We start from the raw sequence: 16,084 nt of genomic DNA on the forward strand, positions 1-16,084 counted from the left end.
TTACATTTGGAGTCAGGTAAGCTGCAAGCTTGAAATTATCAAACAAAGCTAGGCGTAGAAATGTACTTGAAATGCGAATGAGTAAACATGGATGCTGTCTTAGCATGTAAGGTGTGAAGGGAATTTGCATTTTTAGATAAGTGAAAGCATTATTTTGATTTCAAAGGGATGTTAGCCTGTTTACAACTAGCCTGATAAGCAAGGCTAAGGAGTATGTTTATTTTCCCCCAAAGATTACTGGCAATATTAGCAACATGGAAGTTTTTATATTATGGGAAAGGTACAGTTCCGAAAGACATTTGGAAAAATGAAATTTACATATTAAAGACAGAAACATATATAAAGGAGAATGAAAGGCTATGTGGTGGGGGCCATGTAAGATCTAACAGGAGTGTGTGAAACAGCCTTGAAGAAGCCTCCAGCCATTTGTGCATGAGTCTGTTGTGTCCAGTAACTAAAGTTAGATAAAGCCATTTGGAATTCCACTGTCAAGTGGGTACTGTGTTAACTTCCTTTTCTTTTAATCTAAAATCTATTTGGATTGTTGCCTTAAAGGAGTTGTGTAACTGGGAATCAGATTAATTAGGAATTTTAGGATTTGTTATAGTATTTAGTAATGGTAGTCTTATGTATGTGTGTGTAATCTTTTATTTTGTTAATAAATATTTTAATTTAATTTTTAAAATCTCTAAAATTCCTAGTGGACTCCTTACTTCTGAATTCAGGCACACATCTTCTCATAATAAATACAAATTGCATTTGTATTTCTGATAGTGTGACCGAGTTTCCCTTGTGGATTTGGTCTGCCTGGCATACATCATCTGCCACGTCATAACAAATGAGAGCCATTACCAAGGCAGGGTTGCCTGCAGCCTGCATCATCGATGCCTCCATGGATCTGTGAACGAATTGGAGTGATATATTAAGTCAGCATGTCCTTTACAGGTTTCCCTCCATTTGAAATCCAGCAGGCAAGTGCTAATGCCCTTCACCTGGCCTCTGTCTAGACATGGCATCCCAATCCCACCCCTTCCAGGTGAAGGACATCCTGGAGGACCAGAGATGGGTGTTCTTTCTGTTCATACATGGATGTGTATAGAGACATTGCTCTTTGACAAGGATGATGAGTACATGTGTAAGCAGCCTCACACTGACACTTTTCCGTTTGTCTCCACAACCCTCAAAACTCTATAGAGAGACCATTGTCTTGTCATAGAAAGGCTAACTGCATGGTCCCTTGTCAGCCATGGTCGTACACCCAGGAGGATGGAGTTTTGGAGTCACAAGTTGGCTGCCATCCACCAACCATGCCCCTTGGAGGCATCTACCTCTCTCCCTTCCTCCCTTCATCCCTACCTGACTGCAGCAAAAGGCACAGAATAAACAGTAGCTCCACAGCTTGCTGAAATCTCGATGTTATGAGACACATTAGTTGGGAACAAGCCTGCTGAAATGGGGGCTTCACCACAGAGAGAAGAACAAAAGTGAGAATCTTTGCCATCCAGTTGCCTCATAATTATTAGAGTGTCCCTTTAGTCAGCCACTTGTGCTGACCTCAAACTCCACCCACCTGAGAAGACCCTCCTTCCACCTTGAGGGATCTCACTGACTGATTGTGTGGTCAAGGTCAGCTTGGAAAAATGGTCACCTTTCAAACTCTCTCCACCACCTTCTACCCGCCCCCTGTCACTAACGACTTCCCCCATCACCATAGACCCACCCAATATCATTATTCCTCTCCCTTCTGTCACCCTTGAACCTTCTCCGTTACCCTGGACCATATCACGATCTATCTCCATATGCCTTTCCTCCCCTCAGAGCCAACACTTGTTACCATGCTCACCCACCCTGACCCTGCCCCCTTCCGTTATCCAAGCCTGTATTGTCCCCCTTCGTGACCCACCTGATGAGAAGTTCACCTACCAGACTCTCACCCTGGACCTGCCCTACCACATCCCACTCCCCCCTTTGTAACTGTTCCTCCCATCACCTGTATCCTCAAGTTCCCCCCCCCCCACCCCAGGGCAGCCCCTACCTCGAGGACACTCCCCTAGCTCCCCCCCCAGGCATTCCCCTCCCCCTTCCCCAGACACTCTGCCCACTCTACTCTAATAAACCTGCCCCCTCCTGTCCAGCCTGTGCTCCAGCCTTCCATCTTACCTCCCTGTTTCCTGCCTTCGTCTGCCTCCCTTGTCCAGTCTTGGCGCACTGTTTGCTAACGGCACTCAAGTGAAGTTATGCGAGGTCCCCAAGAAGGAGAATGCAACATGTATAGACCTCAAAATTGTGGAAGAAATGCATGCCACCTATATACAGTCATAAAACTGAACTTCCTAAATTCTCATTGACGGGGAATTTAATTTGAAGGGCGAACTTAATTCTGGCCAGGTGGCTTTTTACTGAGCACACACGAGATGCTAACACACGCAAACAGATCCCCGAGACTGTTCACTGGGAAGCTCGACCCACCTTTAACCAGCTTTGGAATTGGGAGCACTAAATTCCAACAGGTTAGCCTGCCCTGGGGAAATGGATATTTTGCCTGCCACCAAATTAAATGCCCCTGCCTGCCACAATCGCCGCTGCTGGCAGGACTGGAAGATTCCACCCAATGTTATTGGCTAGAGAGGGGAGTACATAGACAATACGTAATAAGCCTTATTCACTTCTCCATACCCACACCCACCCACCCACCCACACACACACACACACACACACACACAGTGATACAGTGCAAGCTAAAGCCCATTCATATTTTTAATGCATTTATGGGATGTGGGCTTCGCTGGCTCGGCCAGCATTTATTGCCCATCCCTAGTTGCCCTTGAGAAGGTGGTGGTGAGCTGCCTTCTTGAACCGCTGCAGTCCATATGGTGTAGGTACACCCACAGTGCTGTTAAGGAGGGAGTTCCAGGATTTTGACCCAGCGACAGTGAAGGAACGGCGATATATTTCCAAGTCAGGATGGTGGGTGGTTTGGAGGGGAACTTCCAGGTGGTGGTGTTCCCATCTATCTGCTGCCCTTGTCCTTCTAGATGGTGGTGGTTGTGGGTTTGGAAGGTGCTGTCTAAGAAGCCTTGGTGAATCCTGAAGTGCGTCTTGTTGCTGGTACTCACTGCTGCTGCTGTTTGTCGGTGGTGGAGGGAGTGAATGTTTGCGGATATGGCGCCAATCAAGGGGACTGCTTTGTCCTGGATGGTGTCAAGCTTCTCCAGTGTTGTGGGAGCTGCACTCATCCAGGCAAGTGGAGAGTATTCCATCACACTCCTGAGTCATTGGAAGGTACCAGACGTGTGGACGGAGAGAGATGATTAGCTCAGGCCAGGGAGATGAGGAGACAGAAAGCCAATTGTTTTTGTTTCTTTACCCAGTTATGGAGCAGCCATGTCTGAGGCCTGAGAGCTGAGCTCCACCTGCTTACCTTGCTCTCTAAGATACTCTCTCTCACCTTCGCAGTGACCTTCTTTCTGGTGGTGAGGGATTCATTTTGTGTTGCATTTTGTGTTCCCCTCCATCAAACACCGTCACAACGCCTCCCCCACCCCCGCTCCCCCCACCCTGCCACCCCCACCGCCCCCTAACACCGAGGTCCTTTAAAAATAAAAGCATGACTGAAATCCCTGGAAATGAGCCAAGTATTACCTGCAGGGTCATGGAACAAACTCAACAAGCAGGCAGCAACTCCATATTCAGATGAGCAATGGTGTTGGGCTGAGAGTGGCCATCAGCAGCGAGCCACCGTGGCAAAGTGAAAAATATCAGCACCACCCCCCACCCCCCAACAAATGTTATCTGACACCAACCTCACTCCTCAAGTGAACAGAAACAAGATTCAAGGATTCCTGATGCTGTTACTCTACTTTTCAGTCAATCCCCAAACTCACATCAACCCATTCCACTTATTTTCAGAATGATCACATTAACATCCAGACAAAAAAAACGCTAGCATTTTGAGTTCTATGTAAGGCATTATACTCACATACTCACTGGCAGACATACTCTGTCATTGACATATTTGTAAACTCAAACATCAAACTTACACCAGATTAATATCTGAGACAGCTTGCTGCAAACTACTAGGGTTGCCAACTATGATGAAATGTATTGCTGGAGGTTTCATCACATGACTTGCCCCCATGCTCCAGCCATTCGTTGGCCAATGCATCCATCCTTATAATGTACTGCCTTCCTACACCAACTAGAAAGCAAATGGACTCAATACCCAATTGGATGATGCTTGACTGTCAGCCAAATAGCCTTTATTTCCCATTTTCAACATTTTTATATCTGATTAAGAGAACTGTTCAAAGAAAATAACTAAAAAAATCTTTCTTAATGCCCCGATAATTTTTCTCCAGGGTTGCACACAGCAGCATCGTGGACACTCCAGGTCAATCCTGGAGGGTTGTAAACCCAATGTACCATCCATGCACTGAGGGAGCAGAATTCCCTGAAGTTTAATAAGTCTATGGGGTTTTGAGGTAGAGCCCTTGCATTAACTACACTGAGTGCCATTACATCCCTTACACCCTGGGGAAGCCACCATTTAATATAAAAATTTTAGAAAAATACTACCAATTAAGGTGGCCCATTGGATAACAGTTTGGGAGAATGACTGATTCCACAACCTATCAATATCACAGTGGGATGCCTTCCAGTTCACTGTTTGATTGACAGTTCCAGGTGCTTATAAAGTCTTTGAAGTTGGGCTGCGAATGCAAATGCTTATTGTTATAAGGGATTAAGCGGCTGAATTGAAATTTAGTGAATAGGTTTTTATCAATGGGGGCGTTTCTTCTCAAATAGTGAATTCATCAATAGGCACTTAGAATTTTATTTCATTTCCTCTCAGCATGGATCAATCAAGCAGGGGGCGGTAGTTGTGAGCATTGGAAGAGATAGAAAGTATAGGTACCTGAGCTTGAGAGCAAACAAAACTGGCAGGTACATGCAAATATGGAGTGAAGGAATGTGGCAACAGAAAAGCTAACATGGAGTAGGGCCTGAATGTTTGCGCAGACTGAGAGGACCTCTGGCTTACCTAAAATGGCACCAGAGCCCCAATTCCAGTAGTCCAGTCCTGAACCCAGCCCCCACTATTTCACTGGGGTTTGGGAGGGTGGGAGGTGTAGGTATGGTGTGGGAAGGAACAGAGGCAGGTTGTGCTTTGTACATCCATGGTTCACGGAGGCAGCTGCACATGTCACAGATCCAACTTTTGTCAGGGGGTTACATGACTTGTGCAATTTAGACCTATCAGGAGAGCGTCTGAGGTTAGTGGAATTATTTGGAAAGTTAGGGTTTGCTTTTGGAGAGATAGGGTACCTCTTTGGATATGGTCCTGGGACACCTTTGAGAGAGATGAGGTACCCTTTCGGAGGGGTAAGGTGCCCTTTGGGAGAGGACGATTTCCCTTTGGGATTGTTAGAAGTAGATGTGAATGTGTGTAAAAAGTAGTTAAATTCATTGGAACTGTCAAATCAAAGCATTTAAAACTCCTGCACTTTAAATATCTGAACCAAAAAAGTGCCTGAAGGGTTAAAAAAAAATCAGTCCTTGTTATTTCACTCTGTCTGTTGACATAAGCCTGAGAGTTATCAATATAGGATTAGTGCTGCATGACTGATTCCACAACCTATCATTATCACAGTGGGGTGCCTGCCAGTTCACTGTTTGACTGACAGTTCCAGGTGCTTTGAAGTTGGACTACCAATACAAATGTTTATTGTTATAAGGAACTGCGTGGTTGGATTGAAATGTAGTGAATAGGTTTTTATCAATGAGAGTGTTTCTTCTAAAATAGTGAATTATTCAACAGGCAATTAGAATTTTTATTTCCTCTCAACATGGATCCTGAGGCCTGCCTATGGTTGGTACAGGCTGAGTTGGCATAGAGGGTAAGAAGGGTGGTGGGTGGGTGGGAGGCATGGGTTGCCATGAGTTAGTCCTAAGTTAGCATATGGGCTTTAAAAGGGCCTTGGGGGTGGGTGGAGGAACATAGGTTGGCATGGAAAGCATGAGGTGGCATGGGTTGGAATGGATGGGACATAGTGAATGTTAGAAGGGTGCAAGGGTGTGAGGGGGTGAGGGCTAGACAGCTGCTTTTTGTTTTATTGGGTTTTTTTGCAGCTGGGACAAAGTGCCGAATCACCAAGGCCAGTCTTTCGCCTAGTCCACCTCCGCACCTAGCAACCCCTGTGCTTCCTCCAAACTGTTTCTGGGGTCGGCGGCCACAATTCCTGTTAACAACCACCCCCATGGAATGAAAGTCCCACCATTCGGGACAGTTTTTCGGGAGTCAGGTTGGCGGAGCCGGGAATTCTCTCGACTCTGTGCTCTCCATCCAGGAACAAAAATTCAGGCCCAGGTGTTCATCCCGAGGGTTTCAGCACAGGAGAGAGAGAGAGCTCACAGAATATTGACAGACAGGTCAGTAACACCTTCAACACAGCATACCCAGGTCATAACAAAAGTAGACATGAGGCAGGCAGGCAGGCTGCCAATGGTGGTTGGGTCAGGAATGGCAACGGAAAATCAAACCGGTGGATATGAAAGTTGTATGTGGCCATTGAGGTAGAAACATAGAAAGAGGAATAGGCCATTCAGCCCTTTGAGCTTGCTCCGCCACTAAATCAGATCATCACTGATCTGCACCACCCTCTATTTCCTACCTTTGTTCCATATCATTTGGCACCCTTAACAAAAATCTGTCAATCTCGGCCTCGGAAGCTCCTATTAACTCAGAAACTGCAGACTTTTAGAAGAGTACCAATTTTCCACGAGCTGTGTGTGAGAAAGTCCATTCTGATTTTCTTCTTAAAATAAGATAAGACCATTTAAGAAAGTGTCCCTGGTTCTTAATTCCCTGAGCAGAGGAAAGGGTTTCTCTCTATCAACCCCATCAATCTATTTTAACATTTTAAGCATCTCAATCAATCACCACTCAATTTCTATTCTCAAGGGACTACAAGCCAAATTTATGTAACCTGTCCTTTAACCTGTTTAGAGTATCGGATATCATTCTGGTGAATCTGTGCTACACCCTTCCAAGGCCAGAACACCCTTCCTAAGGTGTGGTGCCCAGAACGGAACACAGTATTTGAGCTGTGGCCTGAGCAAGGCTCTATACAATTGAAGCAGAACTTCCTCCCCTTTGTCATCCAGCCCCTTTGAGATCAAGTTATTCTTTGGAAGTTTTTTTAAAAATATACTTCTTTTAGATGCTACGTCTGGAGAGTTGTGTCCACTTCAGATTCGCGAACTTCAAATAGGAATGAACAAAGATCTGTAACAGTTCTCAGGGGGCTGAGCATGAAGAACAATCAAGCTCCTTTGGATTTCCCTCCTGGTAAGAGGACTTATACAATCGGGAAAGTGCTAACCATATAAATGTTGGTGGAATACGGATGTTGGTCTGTGATGCCAACACAACTAAAGCAGCAGGAAAGAGAGATGTAGTTCTGATACATAGAGAAACTTTACAGCCTGTGGTATAGATTCAAGATAAAAACTTACATAGAATTTCTTTACTCAAAGGACAACACGTGGAACAAAACTGTCAGAGCAGCTGGCTGAACAGGAAGTTTTACAGCATGCTGATGAGGAAGTTCTCAACTTTTTAAGGGACTCACGGCCCAGAAATTTCCCCCTGTCAGGGGGGTTGTGCAGGGGTGGGCAGGAACCTGATCGGCGCCCCGCCGCCATTTTACATGGGTGGGCCAATTATGGCCCGCCCATTGTAACGTGCGCCCGGAAGCGCTGAGCGCTCCCTGTGCAGGCGGACAGGATTCCCTTAGTTGTTCCCTGCGCTCTTTCACGCATGTGCGCAAAAAGTGCGGAGATCTCCCCGAGGCACAGAGGTGCCTCAGCTAGATTTGTTTCAGTCTTAATCTTTTAAAGAAAGGATTTTTAGACTTTTAAAATACGTCCCCTCATGTGACAATATCACATGAGCTGGGACATGTCAAAGAATAAGTGTATAAATCTTTATTAGATTTTAAAACAGTTCATGAAACCTCATCCCGCCCGTGGATGAAGTTTCATGAAAAATGCGAAGGCCGCCTGAGCTCTTCACCTGCCCGCCAACCTTAAGGGTGGACGGGCAGCTCATTAAATTGAGTTAATTAGGTTTTAAATGGCCTTAATAGGCCTTTGACAGTTCGGCAGGAGCGCAGCCAACTCAAGTGCGCGCCTGCCGAACTGAAAATCGATATGACGTGCAGTGATGTCGGGACGCCCACCCAACGTCACTGTGCGTCATTTTACGCATCGGCGGACCCTACTCACCAACGGGAAAATGCTGCCCACGGTTACCGGATGATAGATATGGGCCAGGAAAGTAGACAACAGCTGGATGAGACCATTGGATCTCTCGGTGAAAGACGTCACTATGTATAGATGCCCGAATGAGTTCCAGGGAACTGTACAAACTCATGTCACCCCTTTCTCACTGATGGAACAATCATGTTGATGCTCACTTCAGGCTTATGGTGAAATAAATAGTTAACTAAAATAGCAGAAAGATAGTATTACTTATAAACTTTAGCACAGCTCAGCCACAGCTGTTGGGAATATAAGGGAAGTGGAGAGCAATCAATATACTAAAAACCTGAACAGCCAATTTTACAGTACAGAAAAGAGTCATTCAGCCCATCTGGCATGTACTGAGTTTCTTCCCCACAGGCCACATAGTTTAATTCCCCATGCCCTCACCCTCTTAACTTCCCTTTCATTATTTTCATGATTAGCTTAGATTTTTGAAGGGGGAGGAAAGGGGCCCTAACAAATGCTGTTTTAAGGATTTTTTCAGTAGGTCTTACCAAGAGCTTTAGAGGATTGTAAGGTTAAACAGTAGTGTTTATTGATAACACATAACTATTTACACATGTACAAAGTGTCACCCAAACTAAAAGCTGACTTCTGTTTGACTTTTTCCATACAACTGTCTCCTGTCTAGTATCATGTATATCTCTACATCACACTGTGCGTGGTACTGTTCTCCAGTCCCACATTAACCCTTGCTGTGCCAAACACCCTTACATTACACCTTCCCTCAGTCTTTACCCAACATATTTACAGTACAATCTTTCCCCCCCTTCTCCCCGCCTCAAGTCTCTGACTTTATAAATTCAGACAGCCTGGTGTCTTGACAATTCCTCCACATCTCGTTCTGGTCACATTTGGAGGGGGAGTGCTAGGCTCAGTTGCCTTGGGAAAGCTTTGTTGGCTTGGAGTTGAAATTGCAGTATTCCGTGCTTCTGGCTCTTGGTTGTCTCCATCTTTTTCACTTTATGCGCTCCTTGGAGTTGAACCTTTCCTTATCAACAACCCACAGACACCATGGGTCTGTCCCATTGCTTCTGAAGGGAGTGTTCATTCCGTTCCTTCATAGTCCCTTCTCGGCATGGTCTTTCTGAGAGTTGATGGTGTATCTCCATTCCTCATCCATAAGCTCAGCCTGCAGTTTGGCTTTCATCACCACACTGTGTTGTTTCCTGTGCCCTTGTACCTCCCGAAGGTGTGCTCTGGTGAGTTGATAGTGACCACGCTCCTGCTCCAGCATTGCCTTGCTGCTGTGCACTTTGGCTGGAAATCGCTGTTTCGTTGCCATGGTGCTTCTCGGTTGTGTGGCAGCAACTGTTGCAGCCTGACACTGGGACTCATCATTCTGTTGCTGGTCATTCTCATGTGTGTCTTCCACTCGAAGTATGGTGGCACTTAATCTGATGGTTTGACTGGTCTGACCAAAGAGGAGCTTCTGCCGCCTGCAAGGGAACTGGACAAACCGGCTCTGCAAAGAGTGAAGACAATTCAGAGCTGAAGTCCCGGTTGAGAATCTCCACTGGTGGACCTCTTGGGGACTTGCAGTTCTGTGTAAGTGACGACAGAGGTTGATGTCTTCTACTGATTTGAGGAGGTTAAGGGCAATGCAGGCACCCTGCTTGAGAGAGAAAAGGATTGGTTTCAGATGACGTACAAAATTTCGAATATTTGCTTATCGCCATATCGGACAGGTTCGAGGATCATGCCTATGACTGAAAGCAGGATTCCTCCAGGGCCATAGAGCGGCATTTGTAGCCAGAGGCCTTTCAGCCACTGTTCCTTTCCCATGTCTAATTTGAAATTGGTGAGGTGATCGTCTACAGAGATGTCACATTCCAAATGGAGAATCCGGATCCCTGATCTCACCCAAGAAGCTCAATTCTGTGGATTGTTTTGGGATCCTCTGCATCTCTCGGAGTCTTAGACTTGCACAAAGTGTCCCACCCCGTTGCAGTTGAAACACTGCACCGAGATTGCTGGACATTGCTCTCGCCTGTGAGGTCTTTTAGCTCCACAGTGCTGACAGTCTCCCATCATCATCTGGTCTGTTTGGGTACTGTCTTCCTTGGCCTGGAATCTCCCTGCCCTTTTGTTGCTTTATGAGCTGGACTGTTGGGAGTTTCTCTGTGCTGTGGCTTAACCTCGCCACATGAAACAGACTGGTATTGTTGGCGAGTTTCAGACTGCCTGGCTATTTGGATGGCCTTTTCTAGAGTCAGGTCTTCTTTTGCCTGTAGTTTGTCTGCAAGGGCATCATCAGCCATTCTGACTACTATCCAGTCTGGTATGAGCTCTGATTTAAGGCCACTGTAGTCACAGCCTTCAGCCAATCTGTATAATTCATTTATAAAAGAGTCAACGGGATCTCCAGGCTGTTGGACTCACTTATCAAACTTTGCTGGCTCTAAAATGTTATTACTTCTTAAATTAAAGTAGGTATCGAAGGATTTCAGAACATCTTCAACCTTATATGAAGATTCATTTATTCCTTGCCTCGCAACAAGAGCATAAGAAATAGGAGCAGGAATAAGCCATTCAGCCCTTCAAGCCCACCCTGCCATTCAGTGAGATTGTGGCTGATCATTTTCTTCAACACCATGTTAATGGCTGTCGGGCCTGAGCACAGTAGTGTATTCACTTGTTCAGCCTTTATCTTCTTATCTAATCCAGAAGCTATCCTGAAAACCTTTTTCGCCAAAGTCACCAATTCTGCATCTGGTCCGGCCTTTGTGTCAGTCCAAATTGATCTAATAGGGTTGGTATATTACCCACGGCTGCTTTTCAGCTCAGGCGAGTACAGCTTTGAATGCTGTTTCACCTTTAAGGATGGCACTGCAGTACCTGTTTTTTCAATCCTCCTTCCCACGTTTCTCAGGTTTTAGCAGACCCAACCTCCAAGGGTTTGATTTTTTGCAGTGAATTTTTAAATCAAAGATTCCAGTTTTGGCTGAGTTTTTAAAAGTGCTTTTTTTTATGAAGCTCAACTGCTGCGTGGTATGACGCCTACCCTGCACCCTGGCAGGCCACGGAATTAACAAAACGGACTGCTGGCACTGATTAATAGTCTGAAGGCTTTTAAAGGCCAGTTCAGCCATAGAACTGAATTTTTGCTCATCCTTGCTGTGTCCTTTGAATCTGCAATCAATGGGCCTCCACATCAGTCCTTAAGCTGCACAGTGGACTTTCCTTCTGCTTTGCTGCCATTTTAGGCAATCTTCAGCTGTGTCTTCAGTCCAGGCGCACTCCAGTCGGGTCACGATGCTGTTCCTTTAGTTTATCAGACCCCAGGTCCTTTGCCAGCTTCTTCATTTCTGGGTTCATTCATGCGTTGCCACCATGTTGTATGGGTTTGTTCAGTAGGCCTTATGAAGGGGTTCAGAGGTTTGTAAGGTTAAACAGTCATGTTCATTGGTAACACATAACGATTAACATATGTACAAAGTGTCGCCCAAACTAGGAGCTAACTTCACGCTGACTTCTCCTTGACCCTCTTTATACAACTCCATCTCCTGTCTACTGCCATGTGTTTCTCTATATCACACTGTGGGTAGTACTGTTCTCCAGTCCCACATTAACCCTTGCTATGCCAAATACCCTGTACTACAAATGCCACAAGGAGATACTAATGTAGGAATTTTCACACTAGACACAGAAGGTGCAGTGAATAGGAAAATGAACAAAAAGTGTCAGAAATTTGTCAGCAGCAGGTCCCTTATAGCCATGCAGTCAACATGTCTCAATATAATGCCTGCTATTTAACATAAGCACATTTAATAAAAGTAGAAGAGCCTCTACATATTATACATTCATGAGTTGCCACCATGTTGTATGGGTTTGTTCAGTAGGCCTTATGAAGGGGTCCAGAGGCTTCTGAAGAGACAGCCTGTCATGTATGCTTCCCACTTGGATTCTGCCTGCCCCTTCACCAGGTGGGCTCCAGTCATTCAAGATGGCAGCGCCCCATCTCAAGAGCAACTCATGCTGAGAAATAAATGTTGGGCTTCACCAGCGCTGCCCAGGTTCCAAAAAATAAACTGGCTTTTTCAGCCTGAAATCCTTTCTTTAACTCATAATTTGCCCTGAACTGTAGAGAGAGCTCAGCATTGACACAATCACCTAGGGATTTACAAAAATGTTTTACGAATGCAAACAAAGGTGATTAGGAGGAGATTGCACTCCTCTAAGCCTCTGGCCTATCAATGCTGAGGAGATAGCATCACTAGCTGGCAAGAAAAGCAGAAGCCTCATGTGCTCCAAATATGTGACACTGGTCTCAAGGCCACATTGAGAATCGAGAGTGATGGAGCTCTATGGTACATCCCAAAATTGAACAGTCTCCGGCTAAATGAATCTTGGAACATAGACATCAGCAGAAGGGTAGCTCATGTGGTCTTAAATGTTCAGTCTAATTAGTCAGCTCTGAATAATTACAAAAAGATAGGATGGACCATTTGAACCAACTCAGAACTAACCAGAATTGTGAGGGAAAAAAACCCCCCTCAATTTTATATAGCACCTGATGACCTAAAGCACTTTAGAATAGAGGCTACATTTTGAAAAGTACTTCATCGGTTGTAATGTAGGAAATGTGCAGTAAACTTGTGCACAGCAAGGTCCCACAAAAACAGTGCGTAATAACAACTTGATAATCTGTTATAGTGACGTTGGTTAATCAGGCCTACCTGAAACATTGACAATACTGCTGCCCACAAAGCTGACTGAACAGTGGGATGCACCCTAACTAAACGGTTCCCTTTAGGAGCAGGAATTAATTACCCAATTGAATCTACAGGGTCACTTGGAACAACAAACTGAAACACTGAATGAATTCTACTCAGAAACTGCAAAGCAAAAGGAGAGAATTTAAATTTGATGCTGAGGTAGTGGTTTAAGGGAAAGAATCCATTCATCTGTGTAGATCTCAGCAGATTTTCAGTCTTGCAGTTAATTTACAGCTTTGTCATGCCCAAGCCCATCGATTAATGGGGCCTGAGGTTTCTGAGACGCTGTATGCAGAACCTGCTGATATCCTGCTTCACATTGTGTTTTGAGAGAATTTTTCAGGAAATATTTGAAACATAAAGAGTGACAAATCTGAAGGATCACACCAATCTGAGCTATGACCAGAGTCGTGGCAAGATCTGAAATGTCAGTTAAAAATTGCACACACGAAACAGAGAAGATGCACCTCCTAATATTGGAACATATTCAAATTGTTACGACTGAGATGGGCGGAGTGCACAGTTGATCTAGCTCCACTGCTCCACAGATCATACCATTAGTTTAAAAGTTTAATTTAATCACCAAAATGGCCAATTGTTAACCTTCACTACTGGCACTACTGCACTACCCAGAATATAAGAGACTTTAACCAGGCTTCTTTCAATAAACAACAAACTGATTAGTTTATTATAAAACCAGTCTTGTCTAATATAAAGGCAAAGCTTATCAACATTCAGTATGGAATATGAAATTATACCAGTTAATCTTTTGAGATACCCTAAGACAGACACAGACACACATGCGCTCGCAGTCACATGCGCTCGCAGTCACACGCACATGCGCACACAGTCACACGCACATGCGCACACAGTCACACGCACATGCGCACACAGTCACACGCACACAGTCACACGCACATGTGCACACAGTCACACGCGCACACAGTCACACACACAGACAGTCACACAAAACAATGAAATAAAAATCAAAACAGAGGAATTCTGCCAAAGGTTAAAAGTCAATGGTTCAAAAGCAAAGGGTGGTGCAGTCCTTGAAATGGCATCCAGGTTATACGGTTGTCTCTCAGCACTGATACGCAAAACAATCAATGACTCTGGCACTACTTTTCAGATGGGCTTGAGGGCCACTTTCAGGTACTCTATCCCAGCATGTGGCGACTTAGAAGCAGCTTGTTTTCACTTCTGGCTGTGGACTGCAAAAAGCCTACTGTCTTCCTTCTCAAGCAGTTGGTCCTTCACTTCTCAAAAGCAAAACAAAACTCACTTTATAAAACACAGTCTTCCAGGCATGGTTTCTTTTTCAGAGCCATAAAACCCAAGTGACCCCACTTTGCACACAGTTCACTGGGTCAAGAGGTTGACAGTTTTTTTTTTCCAACTGCTTAGTTACCCCTTCTTGCAAAAGGGAGCTTTTTCTATGAATAGCAATCAGAGTCCTGCATTAACCCTTTAAGGGACAGCGTCTTTTAAAATGCCGATTCTTCCAGAATGTCCTAAGTCCGTGAACATGAACCATTTCCTATGATGAAGTGTTCATGACAAAATCTGTGTCACTATGGAATCCTGGGGGAGCTGCTAGCAGGGGGGGGGCGGGGGGGCAGTGGCGGCAGGCAAAAGCAGTGGTGTCCCCAGGGTATTTTATTGGTTTATTAACATATTATTTCTGTAACTGATCACTAGCTAGCACAATCTCTACAACTTTGGGCAGCTTTTTGAGAAGCCAGGGGTCCCCGGTGTGGTGTCAGTATTGGCAAGAGGTTTCTCAAATTTCAAAATCGTTAGCACCAATGGGAATCCCCCCTCCCTCCAATCACCTCTCCTCACTCCCAAATTAGCTGAATGGCTCATTTCAGCCCAAGCAACGTATAAAGCAAACGCTGACCACCAGTCACTGAGACAGACTGAGGATTTCTTTACCTCAGGCTACACCTTGGCACTTAACTTTCACAGCACTCCATTCTCTTAGCACCTCGATCAGACAAAAAGACAGAGAAGCATCGAAGTGTCTTGAGAACCGCTCAGAGTCTTTCATGATATGGCTTTCAGCATCATGAGGCCATTATTCTGGAATATTCTACCCAACACCATCGAAAGAGTAACAATTCCAAGTGGACTGCAGCTCACCACCATGCCTTTTCATGAAATCTAGGGATGGGCAATGAATGCAGGCTTCTCAGCATCTCCCACATCCAAGAACAAACAAGTTAGAAATAAATAAATAGCAAAATAGTGTGGATGCTGGAAATCAGAAATAAAAACAGAAAAGGCTGGAAATGCTCAGCTGGTCGGACAGCAGAGGAAGCTCATCATAACATCGAGGAACAGGAACATCTTTATAGCCTTCCAGACTCAACACTGAGTTCAACAATTTCATGAAGTAACCTCTGCCCCCATTTTGTTTCTTTCTTTTTGCTGGTTTTAGTTTAACTCTTTTTCCTTTGCTTTCAGGTGGCAACTATTCATAATCCTCTCATTCACAACCCCATGAGACACATGATTTTACTGAGCACTGACCCCTGTTCTGGCTATTAACACATTCTGCTATCTTACCTTTATGCCATGATCAGCATCTTCTTTAGTCTCAACCATTACCATTAACACTCCCTTTGTCTTGTGTCCATGACGTCTTTGTCAATCTCTCCTGACCGCCCACCTATCCCTGACCATCCATCTTGCTGCACCTGCTCCACCCCCTCTTAAACGGTATAAAATCGACCACATTTCTATTTCTCTTTAGCTCTGAAGAAGAGTTATATGGACTCAAAGTGTTAACTCTGTTTCTCTCTCCACGGATGCTGCCAGGCCTGCTGAGATTTTCCAGCATCTGCAGTGTTCTGCTTTTACCCATGAGACACATGCCTTTGTTTCTTTACTTGTTCCATAACCATTCCTTTTGCCAACTCTTTTGTCATTTGATCTGTCTCGTCTTCCGCTTGATCACAAACTTCCCTTTTGTTCTTTTTCCCATCCCCAACTCCTCTCACTTGCTTTAAACCAATTGTATTCCTAACTTTTCTCAG

The 16,084-nt window shown here is 44.9% G+C and overlaps 1 protein-coding gene across 5 annotated transcripts in view; it reads right to left on the bottom strand.

The window, feature by feature from the left end:
- Positions 1-16,084, bottom strand: part of LOC144684704 (tumor protein p53-inducible protein 11-like) — a 143,245-nt gene that overhangs the window by 89,705 nt on the left and 37,456 nt on the right. The window contains exon 1 of one of the 5 annotated variants that reach the window (XM_078548828.1): positions 714-890. The exons of 3 other annotated variants lie outside the window; for them this stretch is intronic. In XM_078548828.1, the coding sequence (XP_078404954.1) occupies positions 714-882 (169 nt within the window). In that variant the 5' untranslated portion in view covers positions 883-890. Of the gene's footprint in view, positions 1-713; positions 891-16,084 lie in introns of those variants that run through there. One more of the 5 variants, XM_078548829.1, reaches the window with a different exon arrangement.

The sequence above is a fragment of the Cetorhinus maximus genome, chromosome 9 (assembly GCF_964194155.1).
Source record: "Cetorhinus maximus chromosome 9, sCetMax3.hap1.1, whole genome shotgun sequence".
In the NCBI taxonomy this organism is placed as follows: Eukaryota; Metazoa; Chordata; class Chondrichthyes; order Lamniformes; family Cetorhinidae; genus Cetorhinus; species Cetorhinus maximus.